Source organism: Parambassis ranga, chromosome 19 (assembly GCF_900634625.1).
Source record: "Parambassis ranga chromosome 19, fParRan2.1, whole genome shotgun sequence".
Classification (NCBI taxonomy): Eukaryota; Metazoa; Chordata; class Actinopteri; family Ambassidae; genus Parambassis; species Parambassis ranga.
The window spans coordinates 20359319-20384091 of NC_041039.1; the positions used below are offsets into that span (position 1 = coordinate 20359319).

A 24773-nucleotide genomic window follows, 5' to 3' on the forward strand; every position below is an offset into this window, starting at 1 on the left:
ATTAACAACTCACCTAGAGCAAATTGCAGGACAGAGGCTGTGCTGGTGTTGAGCGGTACAGTGGTCTGGACAAGATACACAAGGCAGTTTAGTGTCTCACACATAACTAATGAACAGAAAAAAAAGCATTTAAATAGTACTTTGTGAGTGATCTGCTAAGCTTATTAGCATATTATTATGGGTTAAATGTTGAGTCATTAATGTTGGTATGTGAGTCTGCATGGTGCACAGGTGTGAACATGCATCAGTGCTGTGCAGATGTTTTGTTTTTCAACTGTATTTGTAACTGTCTGTGGGATCAATAGAAGAGTTGCCAAGCAGCCACATCAAACATTTGGAACAGTGACAGACAAAGCAAATGCTTATCAGAGAAGTAAATAGAACCATGAAGCACTAAACACTTCTCTGCTGACAGACCGGCTTCCATTTCTAACAGCAGAATAAACAGTTTGAAATCAAAGGTAGAAGAACATCATGGAAAGTTTTGATAAGCAATTATGAGTTTATGTGAGGCTTTTTGTGTGCTGCTGGTGTGTGCAGCTTCTTGTCTCCTTTTCACTTTTAAACGTGATGCTATTCATAAAATTCCTCTGTCTTGCAACAGAAAAATAAATATGGCAAATAGCACGAGTGATATATTAAACTGGTAGTTAAGTATCTATGAGTACAAATAAAGAAAATCCTACCTAACCAAGTAGTTGCTGCTCTGATCAAAATGGTGACAACTACCTAGGTTTGGACTTTGGTCAAATTCAACCACTTCTGCATCATCACTTTATTACTGAATTCATTGTATTTCCTTTGGCTATAAATCAAGCCTGCTTATGTAAAATGGTGAGCTTAGTATACGTTGTGACAGCAGAGAGATTTAAACATGAGGTTCGACTGTGGTTACAGCTACCATGTGGATGTGGCGACTGAGTGGTTAGTTTGGATGTATGGTCAATGGGCCATAAAATGTACTGTGGTTGCACTGTGGTCAAACATGGCAGTTACCAGCACTCGCTCGCCGAAGGGCTCACAGAATGTGACCGCTCTGCCATGCATCAGTACACCACACTGTTCTCCCACTTCACAGTTACTGCACTCAGACCTGCAGAAGAGAAGAGAAGAGAAGAGAAGAGAAGAGAAGAGAAGAGAAGAGAAGAGAAGAGAAGAGAAGAGAAGAGAAGAGAAGAGAAGAGAGTTAAGAGTTATGATGAACATTTGCTACAGATGCAGTGACAGTAACTACACCATAGATAACCAGAGGAATTGTAACCTTTTCACCTACCATATGTTTGGGTCCAGCTCTCCTTGGAGGTTAGAGTCAAAGTCATCACGAAGCACGGCATGTTTCCCATGGAGCTCCACTGCACACACATACGCCATATGCTCACATTTAGATACAATCTGTATCAAAGCAGGTCTTTTCATCTGGTTATTACTTGTGTGATTTTAAGCTTGCAATAAAAAACAAACTCACCAAGACTGGGTCTTAATGGGGACTCAGTAGGAGCTGAAACAAACAAAGAAGAGCAGTGTAAATATTTAGAGGCATCCAGGTGAGGTCTGCCACCTTCTTCTGAGCCTAACAGAGTCTTTACCGGCCAGATTAAATGCTGTAAAAGTGCATATTTAAACCTTTAAAATAAAATGTGCTGCCCACACACACTCTTCATATCTGCAAGGCAAATTGTATGGTTAAAGTGTGTATTAATCAGTAAGAGCTGGGAAATGGGACCAATTTTAGACCCTCTCAAAGTGAAACAAACGTACTCTGTGTCCTGTGCCCTGCTACATCTGCAGTCTTCTGGCTACTGATGTTAATTCCTTTTAGTAATGAAAGGCCAGGGTGCTATGATTAATGGTTCAATGGCAATTAACCGCCATCCTCCCCAGAGGCGACTGTGTGCTCTAATCTGTGGCCACTGCCTAACTATAACACAGTCAACCATCAATCTCTCCAAGTGGATACAAGGCTCTGAAAAGAGGCAGTGAATGGATGTTAGAACTTAATGAATCAACCACATGCTAAAAAGAAAAATGACTGGAACTCATTTACTAAGAACACTTTGTAGAAAATGTTCTGCATCCAAATTTTCAGCAGTTTAGAGTATGGGTGTGACCATGGAAGAGGTGGAAGATGTAGAACATACAGTAGCGAGGGTTCATACTCAATAAATCAAACAGCAGAATCGATAATAGATTATCTTGGTGGTAACTATCATTAACAAGCTGGTAAACAGAAAGCTAAAAACACTGTAAAGGAATTTCATGTCGTAGCTTTGACATCAGTGAACATGTCACCTTTAACTTTCTTTGAGCTTCTTTAGTCCACACTCCTAGGTGGGGTGTTTAAAGTAAGCATTACTCCAGAATGAAAGACAGATAATCTGCCACTGTATTCTCCATCCAGCATGAGCCTGTCCACCTGATAAGACACTTTAAGTTAATACAGCAACGACTAGTTTCAAAGTTTAATGCTCAGTCACCTAATACGCTCATTTAAACATCTGAGAAAGCCCACCTAAAGCCTCTTACAAACAACAAAACCTGAATTGAAAGTGAAAGGATTATTAAAAAAAGGGGTTCCTCCTATTGTTAATAGTTCTGCAAATGTCTTTACTTTGAGCACTTTGGTTAGCTGCCCTCATTTCTCGTCTTAGACCCAAATGCTGGGGATTTTTTTCACAAAGTGGTGCTAAAGTTTCATGCTGACTGTAGAAGTTGAACTTTTAGTGCCCTGTATTCTGTAGCTGGCCGGTTCAGTGGCTATGGATATTTCCGCTGCTCGAGTGGCCCCCGATGCTCAGCTTTAGGGCCAGGGCTACCGGCTTGGCAATGACGCCCATTAAAAGGCAGATCAAAGGGCCCTCTTCTTCCGTCTCTCTTCCTCCTCCTCCTCTAATCCTCCAGTGTTTGCTGATTCAGAACATCTTTGGAGAAGCCATCAATCCCAGCATGTGTCTCTCATGTTTCTTATTGTCTCATTACGTTTTACTAAGCAAAAATACAACGAATGCATACAATTGTTTGCTCAGTTTACTTGCTCATCATATATACTCAGCTGAAAGAGCATGTACTAAACCCAATTCCTGGTAATCCACTGCCTCAGAAAGGCATCATAAATGCTTGGTTGGTTGATAATTCTGCTCTCTACAGTCTCTCTCTTAAACAAACCCTTCCAAATCGCTTTCAGTTTTTCTAGTGAGGCCATTTGGCTGGAGAAAGGCCCAGAAGATTTTTTTTTTTTGGGTGGATAATCCCTTCAAGCTTCCAAAAAGGCCTCATTTACAGTTTTCTTTCTTCATGCTTCATCACGCTCTCCTGCTGTCTCTCTCACTTTCCTTCTATCACAATCTCTTCCCTTCCCATCCCTCCATCCGCACCCATTCTGTCTCCCTCTGCCTAACCCTCTGTGCATCAAGAGCAGACAGTGGTGCTCATTTCACTTGGATTAATCCCTCTCACTTTCTTAAAGACTTCAATTACTGCCTCCTCTATTAGCGGCTCATCTCTACTAATGCCTATATCTCCCCGGCCAGGGCTTAAACACACACACACACACACACGCCCACACACAAGTTCACATACACACACACACAGAAGCACACCGATGACTTTGCCTTCCACAGCTGACCCTCTACGCATGCACACTAATAAACAGGCATAATAAATAATATTATTGTTTTTCAGTAAACTACACTGCGACTCAAATGGATGTTGATGGAGAGGGTTGGGGTGCTACCAGGGAGACTAAACGAGCATAAGCTCTGGCAGACTTCAGACATCTTGGCACAAAGAGTGCGGGGCACAAGTCATGTTAAATCTTCTCCCCCCTCTTCTCCTCCTCATCTTCCTGCTCTAATCTCCTCTCTCTCTCTCTCCACTCTGTAAACTTCACCCACTCCTCCAGTCTTCCCTTGTTCTCTTCTCGTTTGCTCTTTTCTCTTCGTCTGACTCACATCCTTGACGATGTGAACCGCATTTGAAGTTGAAGCAGCTAACTTCTAACTGGTGGTTGCAATTACTGACTCACCAGGACACAGGATGCTGTTGTTTTTTTTTCTTCTTCTTCTTCTACAATGACTAAAAAAAGAGGTAGTTCTCCAAGGTCGCACTGCAGCCACTTTACTTCACTCAGCAAAACATGGCCTTTGTGTGAGCCTTAATGGCATTATTACAATAATCATAGGTGAATGGAAGCCAACAAAGAAGAAAGACTCACTACAATTATCAAATTTCCATGTTACCTCTTCTTGCTCTGCTTTTAAGAAAAGGCAGTAACCAAAGTAAAGCCATTTTTTCCTTCACAACAGTGAGATTTAATGGGTTACAATGCAATTCTTTGGCTTTTTGTAGGTTTTTTTAAGGAAACTCTATATTAGAGATTGGGTGAACCAAAACAAAATCTTTCACATACAACCATTCCATGCGTACTAAAATTAAGCATTTAGGGTGACAGGAAAAAAAGGAAGAAAAATATGACTAGAGGAGTCTAGACCCAAGACAGGAAGACATACAGACAACCGAGGTCTCAAGGTTTCTTGCTAGCTAGCAAGCAATGAGGGATGGCATGCTGGCATTCACCCAGACAAGCAGGCTGGCTGACAGACTGGGTGTGTGGTGGTGAGGAGGTGAAAGAGGGTACGCCACCCGTCCCTCCTCTGTTGCACTGTGATCAGGCTTCCCTTAGGGAGCAGTGGCCTCTTTGAGTTATATGTCCCTTTAATAATCCATCTGGGGTGCAGTGTACTTGGCCAGGCCCATAAAGATCTGATTTATTCCTTTGCTGGAAATTAGAGGAGCTGGTGGATGCTGGGCAGAAAGCAGGGACTGCTGGCCCTGCTGTCAGGAGTTAGAACTGATGGACGGCCTACAGCGCCATTCAACACCCTTGATGACTCCACCCTTTAGCACAGTGCACCCTTCTCATGGCCCACCCCGACCTTTTCTCATTCCCCTACCTGGTTCCACTCATCAAGTCTCTTTATAGTCACTCAGTAGAGGCAGAAATGCACATGTTTCATCTTCCTGCGTGTCTGTTTCTGTACTCTCAGCTGTTTGAAACTGTAGAGGTGATTTACATTTTGCCATGTCATGCTTTAAGAGCCTGTGCTGATTGGTGTCACAAACTACTCCGTTGCACCGTCCATTTCATTTGTTTGCAGCAGTATTTGTCAAAACCCCCCTATTAGTTCTGTCCCTGAATCCACATATAAACACAAAATATGTGTTTCTTTCATTGCAGGTTGTTGGGTAAAGTAATGGGATGTAGATCAAAGCAAACTGGAAGGGATGTTGGAGGAATGAATTGGAGGCAGATTGAAGGGATGGGGTAAAGAATTATGCTGGCACAGCAGAAAGGAGGTGTAAGCACAGGAGGGGGAGCGGCAGTGTGTCTGGGACCAGGCATCCCCCAACACTGCCAGACAGATTATTTTACACACATGTATACAGACACACACACACACACACACACAAATCCAGCTCCTGCTTATGTCTTAGAAGGCTTTTAGAGGCTTTCTGTTACTGAGAAGCAAAGTGTTGCATGTCAGATGTTCCACTCTGAGTTAAAGGCTTAGATCTCTCTTCTCCTATCTTTATCCTTTAAATCTTGTATATACATTAGAATAATGTAATCTCTGTCACTCTTCACATCTGTATCATTTACTAAATCAAACACCTTTTCCTTGGCTAATGTGCTTATTTGCTCTTAAGGGCCTCACCCCTGATTGTTCATTCTGCTTCTTTCAATCCTCCCATTCTTTTATTCCACCTTCCCTCCCTCTCCTCCACAGATCATAACCCTGCTATAGATAGCTTTCATTTCACCAGCTCCTCAAAGCTTGAGTCTTAAGCATAAGAACTTCTGAAGTGGCTTGAGCTGGCCCCATATCTTTTATTTCACTTTGAATGCTAATGCGTAGATTTGAAGTAACTTTGCCCGCCTGCACTCTCTTTGCCACTCTGCAGCTGAATTTGAGAAGCTAGCGTATTTGATCTGCAGGCCCCTGCCTCACCCTTTGCTAAGTCTGTCTGTTGAGGGAACTAAGACAATAAACATGATTAGTGTAGAGTTCACTTTCATTTTTTTTTTCTCAGAGTTGGCTTCTGTATTATCACGCTTTCTTTACACAGCTTGTGTGATGCCAAAGTAGTTCTCAATTTTTATTTTTATTCTAATGTCAGGTGCCAATTTCATGTTTTTTAATCCACAAAGTTCTTTTGAAGTTGCAAGTTTTTGTTTGTGAAGAGGGAGAGCTCAACAAATGAAAATAAAAATGATGCTTAATCATACCTGGATACCTAAATATAGGCAGCTGTATAGCTATAATGTTATTATTTTACTGCTGTGATTGTAGATTTGCATAGCCATGCAGTGCATGCTGACAAACACTTTCCTGATTTTTAAAATCTTAGCAACTCTGTAAAATAGATTTATAAGAAAAAAATGTATAGATTAGGGATGTCCTGATCAGGTTTTTTTGCCCTTGAGTCCGAGTCTGACTCATTTGATTTTGAGTATCTGCCGATACCGAGTTCCGATCTGATACTTTCAGGACTCTCTATAAAGGCACTCATTGCAGCAAAACATGTGTGTGTGTGTGTGTGTGGCGCTAACGCCACACTGGGAGATTTCATACACGCATCGAAGTCTCGAACCCAGGACCTCTCGCGCCAAAAGCAGCTGTCATACCGCTACACTACAAGACACAGAGCCACCCTGCATAGAAGGCATTAACTTTGACAGCCCTGATAAATATAATAATAATAATAATAATAATAATAATGCATTGGTCTTATATTGCGCTTTGCTGCTCTGTTGGGCAGGCACTCAAAGTGCTTACATTGAGATGCATTATTCTTTCACACCACATTCACACAGTGGCAGTGGTAAGCTACCAGTGATAGCCACAGCTCCCCAGGGGGAGACTGACGGAGACGTGGCTGCCAAGGTGCGCCTACGGCCTCTCCGACCACCGCCGATTCATTCATACGCATTCATACACCAGTGAGTGCACTGGAGGCAATGCGGGTAAAGTGCCTTGCCCAAGGACACACAACAATGACTAGGGAGGAGCTGGGGTCAAACCGCCGACCTTCCGGTTATTGGACAACCCTGCTCACCACTGAGCCACTGCTGCCCTCCATATATATCCGAATCCTGATCGGGAGGTAATGTCCGATTCCGATCGAGTCTGAAAGCACGTAATCAGGCCCGATTTCCGATCATGTGATCGGATCGGGACATCCCTAGTATAGATGTGGTTACCAGCAGACTTCTCTGCACAGTAAGATTCAGCCCATGTCTTACATATTCACTTCTCACTTATAACTCAGGTTTCCAAAAATTCGTTTTTCATCACCCCACAAAGAGTGATGCATTATTGGGTGTCAGTTAACCTGCAACAAGGTCCCCACTCTAACCCTTTCACTTATTTTGTTAATGACATTTAATTACCCAAGACTCAAATCACCTACAAATTTACGACCTTCAAGGTTCTCATCAACACTATCTTTTCCTTCCTTCTCCGTCTTTGTCCTATTCTCCTTCACCAACCGCACAATGAAACTCTCATTAGTGACACCTGTAATTTATAGCTGTGCATTTCTCTGCTATCTCTTCATAGTATCCCTTATCATTGTCACCACTCCCTATCCCATCTCACCTCATTCTCAACCCATCATACCTGTACTGTTTTTTTATAGATTACATTTAATACATTACCTGCTCCCATTTATGACATGTCTCCTTTCAAGGCCCTGTTAGGACTAAACCTCTGATTTCCAGCCTGTCTGCTGTGAGTAGCTGTGTGTTATTGTGATACTGCGGGGCCTTGGCACTAAACAACTAAGTGACTGTTGCTGAGTGTTGGCTGCAGATATTTCATGTGCAGAGGGAGTAGACTGGGGCAGTGTGTCAGTGGTGGTGAGAGGATAAGCTTTCAGGCAAGGAGACTAAGGAGAGAAGCCTTGTCACTCTCTTTCTGTCACTCTCCCAGGCCTGACTGGGCTGACTGGGCTCCGTGCCTCATCTCTTCCAAGTGGCATGAAGACATGAATTTGAGCACTCTGCTTGGCATGTGGTACAATCATGGGTAGCGTCTGTGATGACTGGGGGATGCAGCTGTAATACAGTCTTCAGAGACTAACCACTGTGATTATTTCTGATAAAGTTTAATAAACTATTTTGAAGCTCAAATTCTGCCCCACTTTCAGCATTAAAGTCAAATTGTGATTTACAGGGCGGAGTTCTTGAGTGAGAGGGAAGGAGGCTTCATTCCTGTAAACAAGCAATTATACACACTCATCGTGCAGAGTGGGACTGCACTGTCTGTCAATAGCTACTTAAGGCTGTCACAGAAAGTGGATGTAAGAAGTGTTGGCCATAAAGCGCAAATCTCCGGCAGAGAGGCAGGGAAGGAAAAAAAAAAAGCAGAGTTTAGCGTAAGCTGAAATTAAGCTGGCAATATAGGACATCCAAATATCTCTGGCTCTGGCTGCATCATTAGGCAGAAAGAAAGCCAGGCAGTACTGCAGTGGCACAATTATGAAGACGTAGCGCATCATCTGCTTTGCGACTATCCAAATGCATAGAATATGACAGACAGTCAGCAGGAGGCGAGAGGGAGGGAGCATTATGTGTCGGTGCATGTGTGCTTTAACATATCTTTACAGGTAATACCCTGTAAGTGTATATTAGCATTCTTTATGCATGTATTACATCACGGAGGGTAGAGGGATGTATGTGTGTTACTCACCCCCTTGCTCACACAGTTGCTGGGCCAATGCATCCTTGAAAATGATCTGTCCTCGATGTGTTGCTGTGGCTCTGAAAGAAAGACAGAAAAGGAGAAAAAGATCATTAAAGCAAACTTTAAATGTCCCTAATCTGTGAAGATTAATCAGGCACAGATGGTACCATTTACCACAAAACCAAAACGCGTTCAAGCTTCCTGCATTAAAGAGGACATGTTCTGAAGTTTATAGCATAACTTTTTTAGTGAAATCAACAAGAATCTGCTCCAATGGTAATATAAACATGTTTCTTTGAGAGAAAATTTACACATATTCACAGGATATTTATAGTATGTGGACACACAGATACATATTACATTTATAAAAAAAAGTAATTTTATGCTCATACTGCATAGAGAGTGGTTTATCAAGTATCTCCAATATCATCATTCCCTGCACTACCACAGTGCATTCTTGGAAGTGTATAGCGCGTGTTATGTGTAAATGTACAAAATGTGATATGAATTTACTTCCATTGCCCATGAATGCATTATTCATCTGCAAATGGAGAGATCTTAAATATCTAAGAGGGTAAAAGTGCAGCAGGATCCTTTACACAGATACTGAGACATGCTCCACTGTAATACAGACATACAGAGATCCACTATCACCGGTACTAGCAGGATGATACTGGATAAAAGATGCATGACTATGCTTTACTACTATCAGGAGCTATACAAATAAAGTGAAATAGAAACAGTAAAAAACTAATGCAATAAAAAAAGTACAAATAAACTGAACATGGGGGTAGGTCCTTTGTATCTCATGACAACTACACAGGAGTAATAGCAGCTGTGGTGTGTCTCCATCACTGACTGCTTTCTTACTGCTAGTACATCAAGGAGAGTATCTCACACAGAAACAAAATGTCTTTGATGCTGGAATTCTTTGGCTTTGGGTTAGGTTATCATCATCATCTGTGACTTATAAATCTAAAAACCTCCTGCAAAAAAGTACACACTGACCAAAACACTGTGTATCACCCACATACTGTGAGAAAGTCTCTCTTCAAGGGGCACTTGTGGAAGTGAGAGCCCCTGCCTCATCTGTGTGAGGAGACATGTGTGGTCTTCACACTGTTGTCTTTGTGTTCATTATATTATTGCTAAAGTGTAAACAGATTGTGATACAGCTTATAAAATATTAAACATTTACTGACTTGCTTGGTTAATAACAACCTGTGAACTGATGTAAAGGACTAGGACAGGTTTTCTGCTGAAATCCACAGCTTGTGACACTCATGCATTAGCTTGCTAGCAAAGTAATGAAGAAAATTACTGTCTTGAGTGGATAACGCCATAATTTACCCATGCTCCCTGGGCTAGTACATTCAGGAAAATTGGCTAAGTGCTTTATCAGCTACAATCACCTGAAAATAACCAAATCTATGTTGTGTGGTTAAGTCACAGACAGCTGAGCAGCCGAATTAAGTTTGCTCGCTTGCCAGTGTTGTCACAAGTAAAATGTTACAAGACTGGATATGTTAACTTCTGCAAACAATTGTGAATTTGTGTGTATCGTAAAAAGATATATCTCGATATCAACCTTATCAGGGTATAAACCTGTATCAAAGTCATTAGTCCACATATTACACAGTAGAGGTTTACAAATATAATGATATAAGGGCGTGGGCAATATGTTAGATGTCTGAGTCAGTCAAGCTGAGATTCTCATCTTCTCTTTAAATCTCAACCTGCTCATGTGGATTTTGCCTCAGACTTGCCAAACTCTACCTACCCTGCAGACTCAGGCCTTTTATGGGTGCTGAGGCATTTACACGTTCATCTCAGCTCATGAATAATGAATACACCCCTTATTAATTAATAAAGACCTCTTGTGCCTGTGCAGAGCTGTGGAGAAAACATGCTTAATTACACTCATATTTCAGAATTGGTTGAAAACTAATTTGAGTTTGGTATTTATGAATAAAAGATGACGCGTAACGAACAGCGGGTGGGGATGTAGGAACAAGGCCCTTAAATATTTACTAAACACAGCCTCAGCTCAGGTTCACTAAACAGATTCTGTTGGGTGTCGGGGGATAGGGAGCTTTATCAAAAAGCCCACACATGAAACACAAATTGAACACACACAAACGCACAAACCTTTCACATCAACGACAAATATTATACAAAAAGCGGCTATTCTGCAATATCAAAAATATGAATAAATGAAACTTGAGTTGTGCATGTACTTACATTTCACATGCACTATAATGATTTTTTATGTTTCTACAATAAAGAAAAAAATAAAAGACATGGTAGAAAAAAATCTGTGTAAAAGTAAGTTTGTGATTTGTCTTTGCAGCTTTAACAACCTGTATGTCATTAAAGGTGCAGCCACTAGTGGGCTTTAAGTGTGTGTGTGTGATCAGCACAGCACAACGCCGAGTCTGTCCAGCTGTCACACTCCAGCAGTTCCTTAGTGTAGTGTATCTCATTACCCCCCCCCCCCAATATACATACACGTATAGGATTAATACATGCAAAACATTTACTGAATATTTAAATGTTAATTTGACTTTCTATGATGGGTGGGTGGGGCAATTAAGGCCTTAATGTATTGCTGTTTTTTTTCCTCCTTTCTCCCTCCTCTGATTTAAACGAGGGATCATTCATCTTCTGAAAATAAGTGTCATCCTCTCTCCTCCTATTAGTGCGGAGGAGAAAATCTGAGATGGGAAACAGAGGGATTGGGAAAGATGACGGAAAAAAGATGAGAACAGAGAGAAAGATGGAGGAAGGGAGGGGGGGGGGGTGAAATTTGGTCAGAGGAAACCGAGATGGGGGTTAGATGGGCTTGCCTTTCAAAGTCCACAATCTGCTGTCAAATTCCAAGGAAAGGCGCACACACGCACGCACACACACGTACGTGTGCACGCACCCACGCTCACACACACTCTAAGCCATATATGAGCTTTAACATGTATGCAGATGGACAGGCTGTCACTCAAAGAGCTCCCAAAAGGGCTCGGAGTGGGTAATTACCAAGCATGTCTTCCATGTTAGATTACATGTTGCTGTCGGCCATAAGTATCCCCCAGGAACCGGCTTGACAGCTCCCTGCTAACCACACACACACACACTGTGTATATATATTTATACACACACACAGTAGGGAAAAACACTTGATTTACCCTAAAGCCAAATACATGTTAAATATAGCTAAACAGGAATATGCACCAAAGTGCATATTCACAAGCAAACTTTCATCGTAGGGCTGAACGATCTGTCGTTTTAGACCGAAAATTGCGATCTCAGACAACGCGATTTTTCGCACTGCTCCTAACTGAATCAGGTTTTGTTTTGTCAAACGCTACGGCTGAAAACAAAAAGAAAACGGAGGAACTGGTCCCTAAAACGAACTCCACCTTTATGTTCGGTACTGTTTCTGCCGGCAGCAGCAGCGCGTCTTCTAAGCCTGTGTCTGTGTGTGTTTGCGCACGACGTGTGTTGCAGTGGAAGGGCCGTGTGTGTACGAACGTATTAAATGCTACGAGCACGTACGCGCCCACCTCTCTGAACATTACCAATTTATTCTTAAAATCGTTCAGCCCTATTTCATCGACAAAAAAACCACCCCTAGGTATGATGTAAGTTTCTGTGATCTTTGCAAATGCTCATGTGCACTAAAACTTGATTTGAAAAAAATCGTGGATGAAATCGAAATCGCAATATTTGCCAGAAAAATCGCAATTCAATTTATTCTTAAAATCGTTCAGCCCTATTTCATCGACAAAAAAACCCTTGATGAGAGGGTACAGAATACATGCGTTGCTTCACTCTTCCTTCCTCATTAGACAACACACCCATTCCGTTCTCCTCACATCCCCAATTAAAAGCTCATTTTGTCTTCCAGCTCGCCAGGCTTGCTGGTAATCATGACTAATATGAGTTTCAGTGGGGTGAAGCTCTGGTCGCAAGCATTGGTTTGGTGTGTTTGGACCTAGCCCTTAAAATAATACATCCTAATTGGTTGATTTATCCGCCATGCTGAGGACCAGCTGTGATTATGGCATCACAACCAGAGACAACCCAGAGACAGAAAGATAGTGAAATGAAGACAGGACCAAATTTAAAAAAAAAAAACTACATTGGAAAAATAAGAAGCTCTGATGAAATATAATGTTTTCTTGATGCTTGACTGTGAAGGTGTTTCTGGGATTGTGGAATCACATTACACCCTAACCCTCCCTCTGCTCCTGAATTAATTAATTGAAAAAGGCTCTTGGAGAACATGCAAATTTAATGAAGCTCCACAGAGGAGGGATTTGGGAGTTGTTTGGCAAATTACCTGCTTGTTAGCACAGGGTCATTGAGAGTTGTGGTTCCAAATACAGCCTGAAGAAGAGCAGTTATTGCTCAGTATACAGCTTAAGGAGAAGAGCAATTGACCTTGACTACTGCTAGTGAGTAATAATTAGGGAGATTAGGAAAACAACAGTACTTAGGAGTAAATATGTGAGGAAGACAAGAAACAGTCTATAAAAGCTGGTGATCTTTAGGCCTGGGGAAATTCTTGTCCTTACAAGAGCTGAAATCTGAGAAAATCTGCTTTTTAAAAAACCTTTGTCTACTTCCCGATTGTGGGTCAGACGAGGACACGAGGAAGAATCAACAATGGACAGAGATGAATCCCTGCAACCGGTCATGTCTGTTATTTATCATGGCAGTGCACAGTGACCGCGGATGAATAATTTGATACAAAATACCTGTGGGGTAGACCGGCTCTCCCTTAGCGATGGCTCATAATGTCCCATTTAAAATCATGTGTTCTCTTTTTTTTCAATCTTCATGCTGAGGTTGTCCATGTCCCAGCAGGTGGGACATGGACCTACTTGTAATGAGACTCTGTGATGTTGACCATATGTGGCAATATTGATCAGAGCACCGACAAGGAGCATGTATATATGTCTGCGTGTGTGTGTCTGTGTACACAGCAGAATGTACATAATTACAGGGGTCATGGAACATCCCTGGGGAAATAAGACAATATCTATATTGGAGATATTAAGGTGAACAGCAACAGTAGTCAGGGTTGTGAGAAGTACAGGTCTTCCTTAAAAAAAAGTCAATGATTTACTACTGGATTCTGACACAACTGAAAAGTTTAAGAAAGGTTAAACACATGAATATGTGAGATATAAGACTTGCTGTCTTATATGTGAACGTTTGATATATGAAAATTGGAATTATATGGATGGACTGTGTCAGATTTGTGGCTCTGGTGGGTTTGCGAAGTAAAAAAAAAAGTGGGTCAGATTTATGTGTTCTGTCTTCTTGCACATTTCTCCCCTATATTTCTATATCTACAATGCCAAAATGGAATTACATTGAACCAATCATTCATGTTCCCTGGCCCTGCAGTGAATCTGTCACACGGCCACAAGCCACATGCCGGGATAGAGCTTTAATGATGAGGGGAGCTCATTAACCACTGATTTTATGTTAAAACTGACTCAAAGATTGACTTGAATAATAGCAAATCAATGGGGCAGACTAATAGCAGGAGAAATAGGGAGCTGGGTAGGATAGGTCACCTGTCACCCAGAGGTCTGAACTCTGACCTTTGACCTCTGATTAATATAACAAGCTGTCCATCATGTTTCCTGTCGCTATCACTTGTGGGGATGAGCTTAATACATTATTGCTATATAAGATTGGTCAACTGATTACTGTATTTGGTGTGATGCTAAAAAGGACAAATAAATATTTAGTAGCATTCCAAAAAAGTGATTTTAAAACAGAGCAAACAGGGTCAAGATGGGTTCACATGCAGCAGAGGCCTATAGTCCACAATGCAGTAGTGTATGTCTCACAAATGGCATATTCACACAGTCCTGCATTCTTTGTGAACAGATGGAAGTACAAACAACACAACACGAGCCATAATTACAGCTGAGAAATCATTCCTTTAAAAAAAAAATTGGATAAGACTCTCCTTTTCTTCTTTTAATTTCTCCTGTTATAAGCTCCTAAAATGTGATTTTAATCTGTCAAGAATTCCACAAAGGATCAACAGGTAGGAGAGATGTAGGAAAGCGCATAGGTGTTTGCATATAAATGGATGTAAACATACCAAAGACCCGCGACAGAGAGGAAAAGTGTGCCATTAGATCTGCAGACATCCACCTCCCCTCAAGGGAACACTTTGGGAAAGGGGGCCCATGTGCAGTAATTAAAGCAATCTCCAACACAGCAGCTGTTTGAGTCCCACAGGGACACAGCACAAAACATTGCAAAACACTATATAAGCACACACACTAACACTCACATACACACTAACACGCAAGGACACGCAGGGCTGTATGTGAGCCTGCATACGCATGACTGTATACAATCTATAGCATCAGGAGTTACACATGGTTGTTGTTGACTATGTTTCTCTGATCCTAGCTACTGACTTAAACATACACACAGCTGCACTGACTGCCTTGAGGCCAAGAGTGAAGCAGAATAAAGGAAAAGAAAAGACGTGACACACTAGTGCATCTTTGCTTTCACCAGAGGAGTCTATTAACCATTCTCACCTTTGCAAAGTGCAGCGAAGCATTCAGAACATTATATAGTGATGTGGACTGCTGTGTCTGAGCAAGTGTGACATGTTCTAAATCTTTTTATTATAACTGCTACTGAGACAAAGTCCTCTCACAGTATGTTTTGCACAATATATCCTAATTAAATTGCCCTCATGTGTCATGTAACACAGCGTTCGCCAGCCTTTCCTTGGTAAAGTGTCCACAGAGTTTTTGAATTTAAATAGACTGAATGACTGATTATGGGATTATAGCCAAGAGACAATAGTCTGATTGACATACATTTTATTTATTTATCACAACACAATAACTATGCCCAGGCAATGCATAACCAGAGTTTTTCCAACTACGAAAAAAAAAATCAATTCTTTTTTTGCCGTCTCTGTCTGTATGTGTGCGTTCTCCCCACTCCTCCTCTCTCTCTCTCTCTCCTCTCCTCTTCTCCTCCAAGGCCTCTTCTCCTCTTTAGGTGGCAATTTACAGCCACCCAGGAAATGAGTTCCTCTGGATTCCCACGTCACTGCACTCTATCACACTCCTGCTAGTGATCTGTTACCAGGAACACTCCCACAATATCGCCCATAAAACTGCTCACAAGGCCCATATTAATGCAGCAGCAGGCCAGCTCCAGTCCTCTGAAGGACATAGGATGTCTGTGGCTTTAATTTAAACACTCATGGGCAACGACTCAGGAAAATAGACCCTGTATCAATCAGGACAGGAGTACTGAGGCAAAAGGAAGAGATTGTTCACATTTTATTTCAACCAAAGCCACTTATTTTTATGGAATTGCTTGACTTGACATGGTGATTTGTTTCAGAGTTGTAGTCCTTAGAAAGAGTCCCTCCATATAAATCAGCATATATGAACAAAATTGTAGCAAAAGCACTAAGAACTAGATTAAAATTCAGGCCTAAAAATTTTATAATGTCACTCACAGAGGTGGCTTTGGCCAGTTGAAGGTCTCAGTTATTGATATTCCACTGACCACTGTCAATTAGTAGTTGTATAAAGTCTTTCAGTTAAGTTACATATTTAAGGGAGTGGCCACTGCAGGTACCAGCCTCATGCAGACTCATACTCCCACTTTGGAATTAGCCAGGAGTTAGATGGATTCAGGCGCTGCCAAGGCGGCTACTGCTGGGCCACGGATCTGGTGCATCTTTATATACAGTCTGTGAAATACAATGAAGACGATGGAAGCTGTGAACTGGAACAGGGTGCACTAAGTGTTTGTGTTTGTGTGTGAAGAGCAGTCTCCAGCCAGCTGGAGTGTGACTGGCTGACTTTGATAAGGTCAGCCACAGGGGCCCTTATTGTCATACAGTAGTGGCCCCCTGCCAGACCCACTGTCATCAGCACTGGCACACTGCTGCTCTGTGGTTTACACTCACACGCAAGCACACAGCTCACGCATGGACACGCACACAATTGTTAAAAAAAAAACAAACAAAAAAAAAAACACAATCCTTGTAAGCAGACACACACTCAATAGTAAATGTGTTTGCTGGCAGATGAAAAAGCCAGTAAATCTGCTTGGCTCAGTGGATATTGTCTAAATGGCTGCTCCACTTCAGCAAATTCCCCAGCTGAGTCTTTTTCTGTCACTCAGTCCATAAAAGTCTCTGCCTGATATTCCTCCAGGAATTAATTTAGAGATTTTTGTGAGTACTGCCAAAATGTTTAATTTACTTGCATTTTTTTAAATGAAACACTGATGTGCAATTTGCAATGACTTGGGGATTTTTTTTAAAAAGCACTGCATATATATATATATATATATATATATATATATATATATATATATATATTTATGGTTCAGTTTTTCAGATATCTTAATGCGGTGCCGTACTGTTGTGACTTTGCATGCAGCATTTCCTCCACGCTTCTCTAGCAACTGCTGCTAATTGCATTTTGACTGACTATCAGCATGAGGCTGTAAATCACCAGCCAAGAAAACTGAAGGGAAAGAGAGTTGGAGGATGTTTTCAACAGACAAAAAAAAAAAAAAAGATTAAGAGTCAAGACAATGGAAGGAGGAATGAAAAAGACCAAGGTTGTTCAATATTAGGAAAGGTTAGATCATCTCCTACTAATGAAACAACATGCAAGGTACTAAGAGAAGTTTCTTATTAATGTCTTTATGTAATATCAGAGGAAAAACATGTGTGTGTATATCTGTATCACACCCATTCTCAGGGGGGGAAGGGTGGATCTAAGCAGCCACTCACACATTTTCCAAAGAGGAGAGGGACGCACTGAATGAGAGGATGGAGATATTTCTGTTAATTCTCAGCAGTCTAAACACACGCAACATTCACACCTGCCACTGTCACAGGCCACAGTGAGCAAGGCAAGCAGGATATAAACACATGTTAACTCTGTCCTCATTTTAACCTCCTTTCAGTTACCATGCAAAGTCTCTCTGAATTGACAGCATAAAAATAAACAGATATTATTGTTAGTTTCCGAGCTCAATGTCTGGGTTAAACGCGGGATCGTGGGCCACTGCTCTGCCGTTATTTTTTATTCTCTTCACAATTCGCCTCCTGTACAGAGATACAGAGAAGATGACTTACAGGAAATTGACACAGCCAGTGCCCGGAGGTGGGGCGATCCACACAAAGCTGAAGCTGGTGGAGGGCTGGTGGCTGACATGAGAGGCCACCACACTGCAAACAAACTGGGTTCCACCAAACTGACGATCTGGCATCACACCTGAAGAAAAGAGCACAAGAGAATAAGCATAAGAACCAAAAAGGATAGCTTTGAGAACAATGAAGAGAACCTGCTGTAAAAAAAATTAAATACAGCTCATATGCAATATGCCATTTGTTAAGACACAGACTCCATCGCAACCCTTCCTCACTTCTTTCTGTGCGATTTCACGTGTCCCTTCATTTGCATGCCTTTAGTTGTTCTTTGATTGCTTCAGAACCACCCTCTCTACTTCGCTCCATTCTCCTTTCTACCTCTTTTTCGTCATTTCTTTTTTCCTCCCTTCCTCATTCTTTCCTCCCTCCTTGTGAGCTGACACTCCATAACAGTGCTGTTATTAATGAGGGTCTGTGTCCAGCTATGATTGCACCGATGGAATGACATCATGTCACACAATCTTTCCTTTATATCACAGAGGGCAAGGGCAGGACACCGCCGAACTCATCAATCACCACGCAGACATTCAGAACACTTTAATAATTTACGGTACCTAAATGACTTTGTAGTGTGTCAGTGAAGTGAACTGGGGTATTGCAGTATTGCAAATGCAAACACATTTTCCAAACAGATGTGATGTCCCATCTGTGTGTATGAAGGTATGCTCTGTACTGTAGTCCTCTGGTGGTTGAGCTCTGATCTTTAAAACACATTCTCTCTTATCCTCTTATCATAACTCACTTCAATAAAAGTATAATCAGCAAAGATTAATAACTCTAATGCTTTAATATCCCTAGAATCAATACGCAAAGACGGTATGTGTGACGAAGAGAGAAAATTCAGTTCATTTCTGACTGTAATAAATTTAACCCCACAGACTGTATTAGCAAATACACACAATCTTTCTGTATATCTGGGCCAGTGTGGGTGTGTGTATTTGTGCATGTGTTCATTTGTATTGCTGCATGAAATTTAGGTTGATGTATGTAGAGTGTAACAAACAGCCTTAGTTATCATTGCTTTTCAATAGGGTTGGGCGGTATCCAAATTTTGATACCGTCAAACGCCCTCCACATTTTACGTGAATACCGTGCGTGCGCCGTGCAAAACGCATACAGCAAACAGACGTTTTTTTGTTTTTTTTTCCCTTCAAGCTGGCAGCACACCGCGGTATTAAACTGGTATGAGCCAGTCCCAATGTGTTTCTGTTTGTTTTTGTAATTTTACCATGTTAAGAGCGCAGCATTGTGCAGTATTTGTGTTAGAAGTTACGCGTGGTAATAAAAACACTTGTCCGGTAAACTGAAAACTTGCCGGTCACGTTTTCCGCTGCCAAGTTTTTCTAATGGAAACAATTAGAGTTATAAATGTAGGCTCAGACGGCACCAAACTGTTGGCTTGTGCCTACACCATTCAGAAACTAAATACCATCTCAGCTCTGGCTCGCCTCTAAAGCTTATCCTTTATATAAGTACATTGCATTTTTTTTATTGACGGTATTAAAAATGATACCGTGGCTACCTGTGTGCCCCACCGGTATACCTTAATACCTTAATACCACCCAACCCTACTTTTCAAACAAGGTTTTTTTCTACCAAGGAATTTTCTCATTGCGTGGCGGAACATACCTTCTTTTTTTTTTTTACCAGGAATTTAGAATGAATACTTTGCTACATCATTTCCACAATGTCATCATGTCTCACTGTGGCAGTGTGTGGTCCAGATTTATGAGTTGTTACAGCAAAGCAGCAGTAAGTTGCTGTACCACTATAGTACCACTGCTCTCCAGTCACCTTGCCCACAACTTTTACCTATAATAACCTCAATGTAGTCTGTTCATTCAAACCGGGAACCACACATAACACACATCAATGTCTAGGATTAATTGCAGTCTTCTTCAGTCGAGCAAGATGTCTCCAGCCCCCTATCTTTACTGCTGACATACAGGGCAGCAAATATTGCTTCAGTGCTGGCCTTGTGTAGCACTCAAGGAAAACCCACAGCGAAAATACCCACACATCTTTGTTTCTTTTTAACCCCCTCTGACATGAAAAGAGTGCCACTTCCAGAGCCATTTCCTTGCTGATATGTGCCACATATTTACTGCTGCAACACAGACAGTCAAGACAACAGTTTTGGCACTAATTGTCCAATTTTGTGGCAGAAGAAGAAAAAAATAAGCTGCATGAATTTTTTCTCACCACATTGCCATGGTGCAATTTAAGAATCCCTGCAGATGTGGATAATACAGGCTTAGTGCTCATGGAAACACTATCTGCAAAGCCTGCAAAGACAAGTAGAAGAAGGGAACTGAGGTGATGGGACTGAGCAGCAGACTAAACAGAGGAAATAGCAGGAGGAGAGAGAGAGAAACTGGCTCTGGCCAGTATGAAAATTCATTCATCAGTCATTCGGATAACTCATCCTAACACATATTTACATTTGTTTTGTTGAAATTTGCAATAAATGAATACAAAAATTAAGAAATATTGTATAAAAAATAAACCATAGAACTCACTGTTGGAAAGAAAAAGCATGCATAATATTTCACAAAAAGAGGAAAAACAGAAAGAGGTACACTGAGGTAAGAGCAGTTAGGCTATAGTGAAGATGAAAAGGCAGACTGTTGCACTTCAGGACACAGCAGCAGTGGGACTTGACACTGCTCGTAGAATTTCTATTCCCACTTGAAAAATACTCTCAAGCATAAAAATGCAAATAACGATCCCTTATTCCTTTCATGTCTGGGTGTGGAGAAGAGGGAGAGAAAAAAAAATCACTATTATTCAGTGTGATCTAAATCCCAAATGTTCCAGTAAAGCAACAAGCATTAGTGAACCTGGACTTACATTCCATGGTTCTGTCTGTGGAACGAGCAGAAAAGTAGAAATACAGGATCTTTGTCGGGTGTGAAAATACAACACATAACAAAGCCTTTTCTCTACCACTGTATGTCTGGGTTACTCCAACTTATTGATTCACTTTTTAATCAGCTGACCTCTGAGAACTTGTCAGTTCTGTTCAATCAGCTGCCGTCCCTGGTATCAAATTCTCCAGATCTCCAGACGTTCTTTACAAATCAAAAAGTTGCTAATCGTGGTGTATAAATCTTGGCGGGGTGTTTTTGTTTTTAACATCTTTCTACAAACAAGTTTTCAGCAGAACATTTTACACTTCGATAACTGTGATTTTTTTTTTGTCATGCTTATCGGGGCTTGTTATCAGCTGCATGCAGAAATCACCTAATGAGCTGACAACGACCGAAGTTGTAGCTGCAGTACGAATGCCACCAGTGATGCATTTAGGCTGCATGTTAGATTAAACACTTTTAATTCAATAAGCAGCCACGGGGGAATTGTGGCGGACTGTTGAGAGCAAACATCCGCAGTCAAATACACACATGCAAATACATGCACGCTCACACATGCAGTTCTTTCACATGCAGATTGGGCACTTATGAGCTGTCAGTAGTGATTAATGGCAAGGGAAGATGACCTGCTAACTCCCACGGTGTGACTGGGCAAAGCTTGTTTCATAAATATGAACCCACACACATATATATACATGCGATCACAAATGTCTATAGTGCATGCATCAGATACACCGAAACACAGGAAATGGGTGTGTCCGGATTTTAAGGGTCATGTGATGGTTGTTAGAGTGTCACCCCGACATCAATCTCTGCTGGTAATTGTAGTGGATTTTTAAAGCACCCATAAAAAAAAGAAGTGGGAAGATGACTGCCTCTTATTTATTCATATTCAGTCTGCCCATGTGTCTAAAAACAAAGTCTTTTCCACGCTGACAGTTTTTTTTAAACTTTTAAACACTTCAATTCACATCAGTCTGTGTTCTCTTTAAAATCTCTCCTCAGTACATCTTGCTTTGCAAAACTAATGAGCTTTCCACAGACAAGCTCAAAACAAGTCAAATAGATGGAGTGAGAATTCTCCCCGATGGAGCAGATGGGCAATTGGTGGCTCAGCCTGGCAGCAACTTAACACTGTAGGACCAGCAGGAGCTGGTCTATCTGGCACTGGAACTGATAGTTAAGCTTTGTGGCAGAGTCGCGAGGATTCAAAAGGCACCGTTTGCACCAAAATCCGAGCACACCATTTGACATCTGATCGGCAGCAAATAGCTACTGTATTCTACACTCATTCCACACAACTGTCCTAAAGCAATATTTGGCTTAGGAGGCAACAGGAAACTATCAATCTGAGTGATCCATCTGCCTTTGGCTTAACTTCATTCCTACTAAGTAGGACAAAAATATATTCTTTGCTATAATTTTTGATTAAAAGAGGGTTGACAAAAAAAGTACACAACTCTCTTGAGCCAAGACGAATCTGCATGGTTGCTGCTTCCTTCCCACTGCCAACAATTTTCCAGCTTTCACTTTACAGATAACATGTTATTAATAAATTCATGTGTGGTAATGATGCATCATGCACACACACACAAAGGCAGCAACCATTAAAATGCATAAGTATGCATAACAATTTTCTGGAGGCATTAATGAAAACCCCACAAAGTAGTGTAATGTGCTGTAAGGAGATTAGATTATTAGATTTCTGTCTAAAGAATATATATTAGTCACTACTCACTACACAGCTTTGATTTAACAGAGAAATGTGGGTCTCATTTAAAAAGCAGAGATTAATGTTTTTGATGAACATCTTTTGTCCTCCAAGCCTGCTGTGTGCATGTTTGTGGTGTGTGTGTGTGTGTGTGTGTGTGTGTGTATTTGCACACTCAAAAAGATAATAGCCCAATAACCAGTAATCATTCTCCCACTGGCTCACACTCAGAAATCCAATGTACACCACTCTAAATAATTTGGAGAGCAAGGCCATTAAAGGGTCATATTTCATGTAGTAATTCTTAATACCTGTCATAAACCAATTGGAGCATTAACACGTGTTATTAAAAGGCTGCGAATGTATGGGAATCTGTCAGAAGCCAGAATAATGCCTCTGTCAACATGTTTCAAGAGAAGGCCACACAATGGCAACATAAATGATACATCACAACAGTACTGACAGCCCGAGTAGGGACCCCATACGCTTTGTGCTGCTGAATGATCCCACGCAATGTGTGTGAGTGTGTGTTTGTGTGCCGCTGTTTAGTTGCATTCACCCCTTTCTCCCAGTAGGCTACTATCCTCAGCTGGTCAGCCGGACCACTGCGGGGTCTAACGACACACATGACAACCCAACTCTGATCTGCCATTGGCTGAAAGGGGCATCCATCAGCATCTGCCAATCACACTGCTATGGAGACGGGTTGGCAACGTTGTGATGATGGCGGGGGTCCGGCACAGTGTTGCCAGAAGGACGCTGTGTGTTAATATGGGTGGAGAAAGATGCCAGTGGCCAGGCAAAAGAGAGTAAGAGACTCTGTGGGAAAATGTGACGGGAAGAGGCTTCCTCATGCGTTAAAGAGTTTAACGGACACCTGGCGGTCTGCTGAACAGCCTACATGTGTGCAGGTGAGGATGCATGAGTGCATCTGTGAGACTTAATGTGCATATGCTTCCATTCAACTGAACATTCTATGAAAGACGCCATTTGTGTATGAATAAAATGTATGTATTCATGCACCTGACCAATTTTTTGCCCATGTGTATACATTTACTAAACAGTTGCTCTTTCATTTAGGCTTCCATTGTATCTCACAGCATCCATCATCCATCATCCATAAACTCCTGATGGCAAGGCAGCACACACACACACCCACACACATGCCCACAAAAATACAGATCTGGGGCTTATTGTAGGAGTCGCCACTGTGGCTCTAACTAGCTTAAAGAGGGAGAGGGGAAAATGCACATGCTCATATATATTTATTAAACTAATTTGATAATTTCTTTCTATGCTGTAATATGTTCCACGTATGTTGCATCTGTCAAAACTAGTGACTGAAAAATAAAAGAGTAGAAAATAAACATTTAGCTCATTGGTTGTGTACCGCTTCCTTTCAATGACACACAGCTACAAACCATACAAGCATGAATGATAAATGGAGTACAGAACATTAGTGGGGCATAATACACCCTGCTGAACTAATGTGGTATAATTGAAATGAATGTTTTGAATCAAACAAGTGTTGTGTGTTTTGGAACCCCACCCTGTGTGATGGATGAGATTTCTACTACTTCACAGAGCCCTTCAATTCATTTCAAAGGCGTATTCCAAAACACAAATACAGCGTGGGTTTTTATTTTTATTGTACAGGCCATTATTTTGTACTCACTTATGTTTAGTAAAAATTGATATTGTGACTATTCTTTAACACAGCATAACATGTTTTGGCCATATCACCCAACCCAACACAGAGCTGTTAGCATGTGGCTCTCTCCCTGGCATTACAGAGGGATTCCTAGAATTTGCAAGTTATTAGGATAAGATAAGATACAACTTTATTAATCCCGAAGGAAATTCTTGTATTGATATATGGTATAGAGTTATATCATGCCAGATTAATAAATATTTACACAGTGACCTGGCTAAATACTGGCATTCAAAAGAAGATAAATAAAAACAGAATCACTGCAAGAATTCTCTGTTCTCAAAGGGAAGTACAGTTATTATACAACTTGACTATGTCTACTATATATATGATATATTATATTATATATATTATAATACCAGGCTGACTATTGGTACCAAAGGCTAGAACTGAAATAGAAAACAACTAAGTGCAGTAAATCAAAAGGTGATCCAGAAACAACGTATGTACTAAATTTTTCAAATTGAGTGGTAATTTTACATTTCTAAGCGCTGAACTGCCACAGTAG

General features: G+C 41.2%; 1 protein-coding gene across 3 annotated transcripts in view; it reads right to left on the reverse strand.

Annotated features, from left to right (window-relative positions):
• The window catches only part of reln (reelin), an 82138-nt gene that overhangs the window by 30698 nt on the left and 26667 nt on the right, over window positions 1-24773 (reverse strand). For all 3 annotated transcript variants that reach the window (XM_028431275.1, XM_028431274.1, XM_028431272.1), the window contains exons 3-8: window positions 17899-18037; window positions 8748-8818; window positions 1466-1498; window positions 1274-1352; window positions 997-1093; window positions 14-65 (exon numbers count right to left, since the gene is read on the reverse strand). In XM_028431275.1, coding sequence (XP_028287076.1) covers window positions 14-65; window positions 997-1093; window positions 1274-1352; window positions 1466-1498; window positions 8748-8818; window positions 17899-18037 — 471 coding nt within the window. The remainder of the gene's footprint in view (window positions 1-13; window positions 66-996; window positions 1094-1273; window positions 1353-1465; window positions 1499-8747; window positions 8819-17898; window positions 18038-24773) is intronic.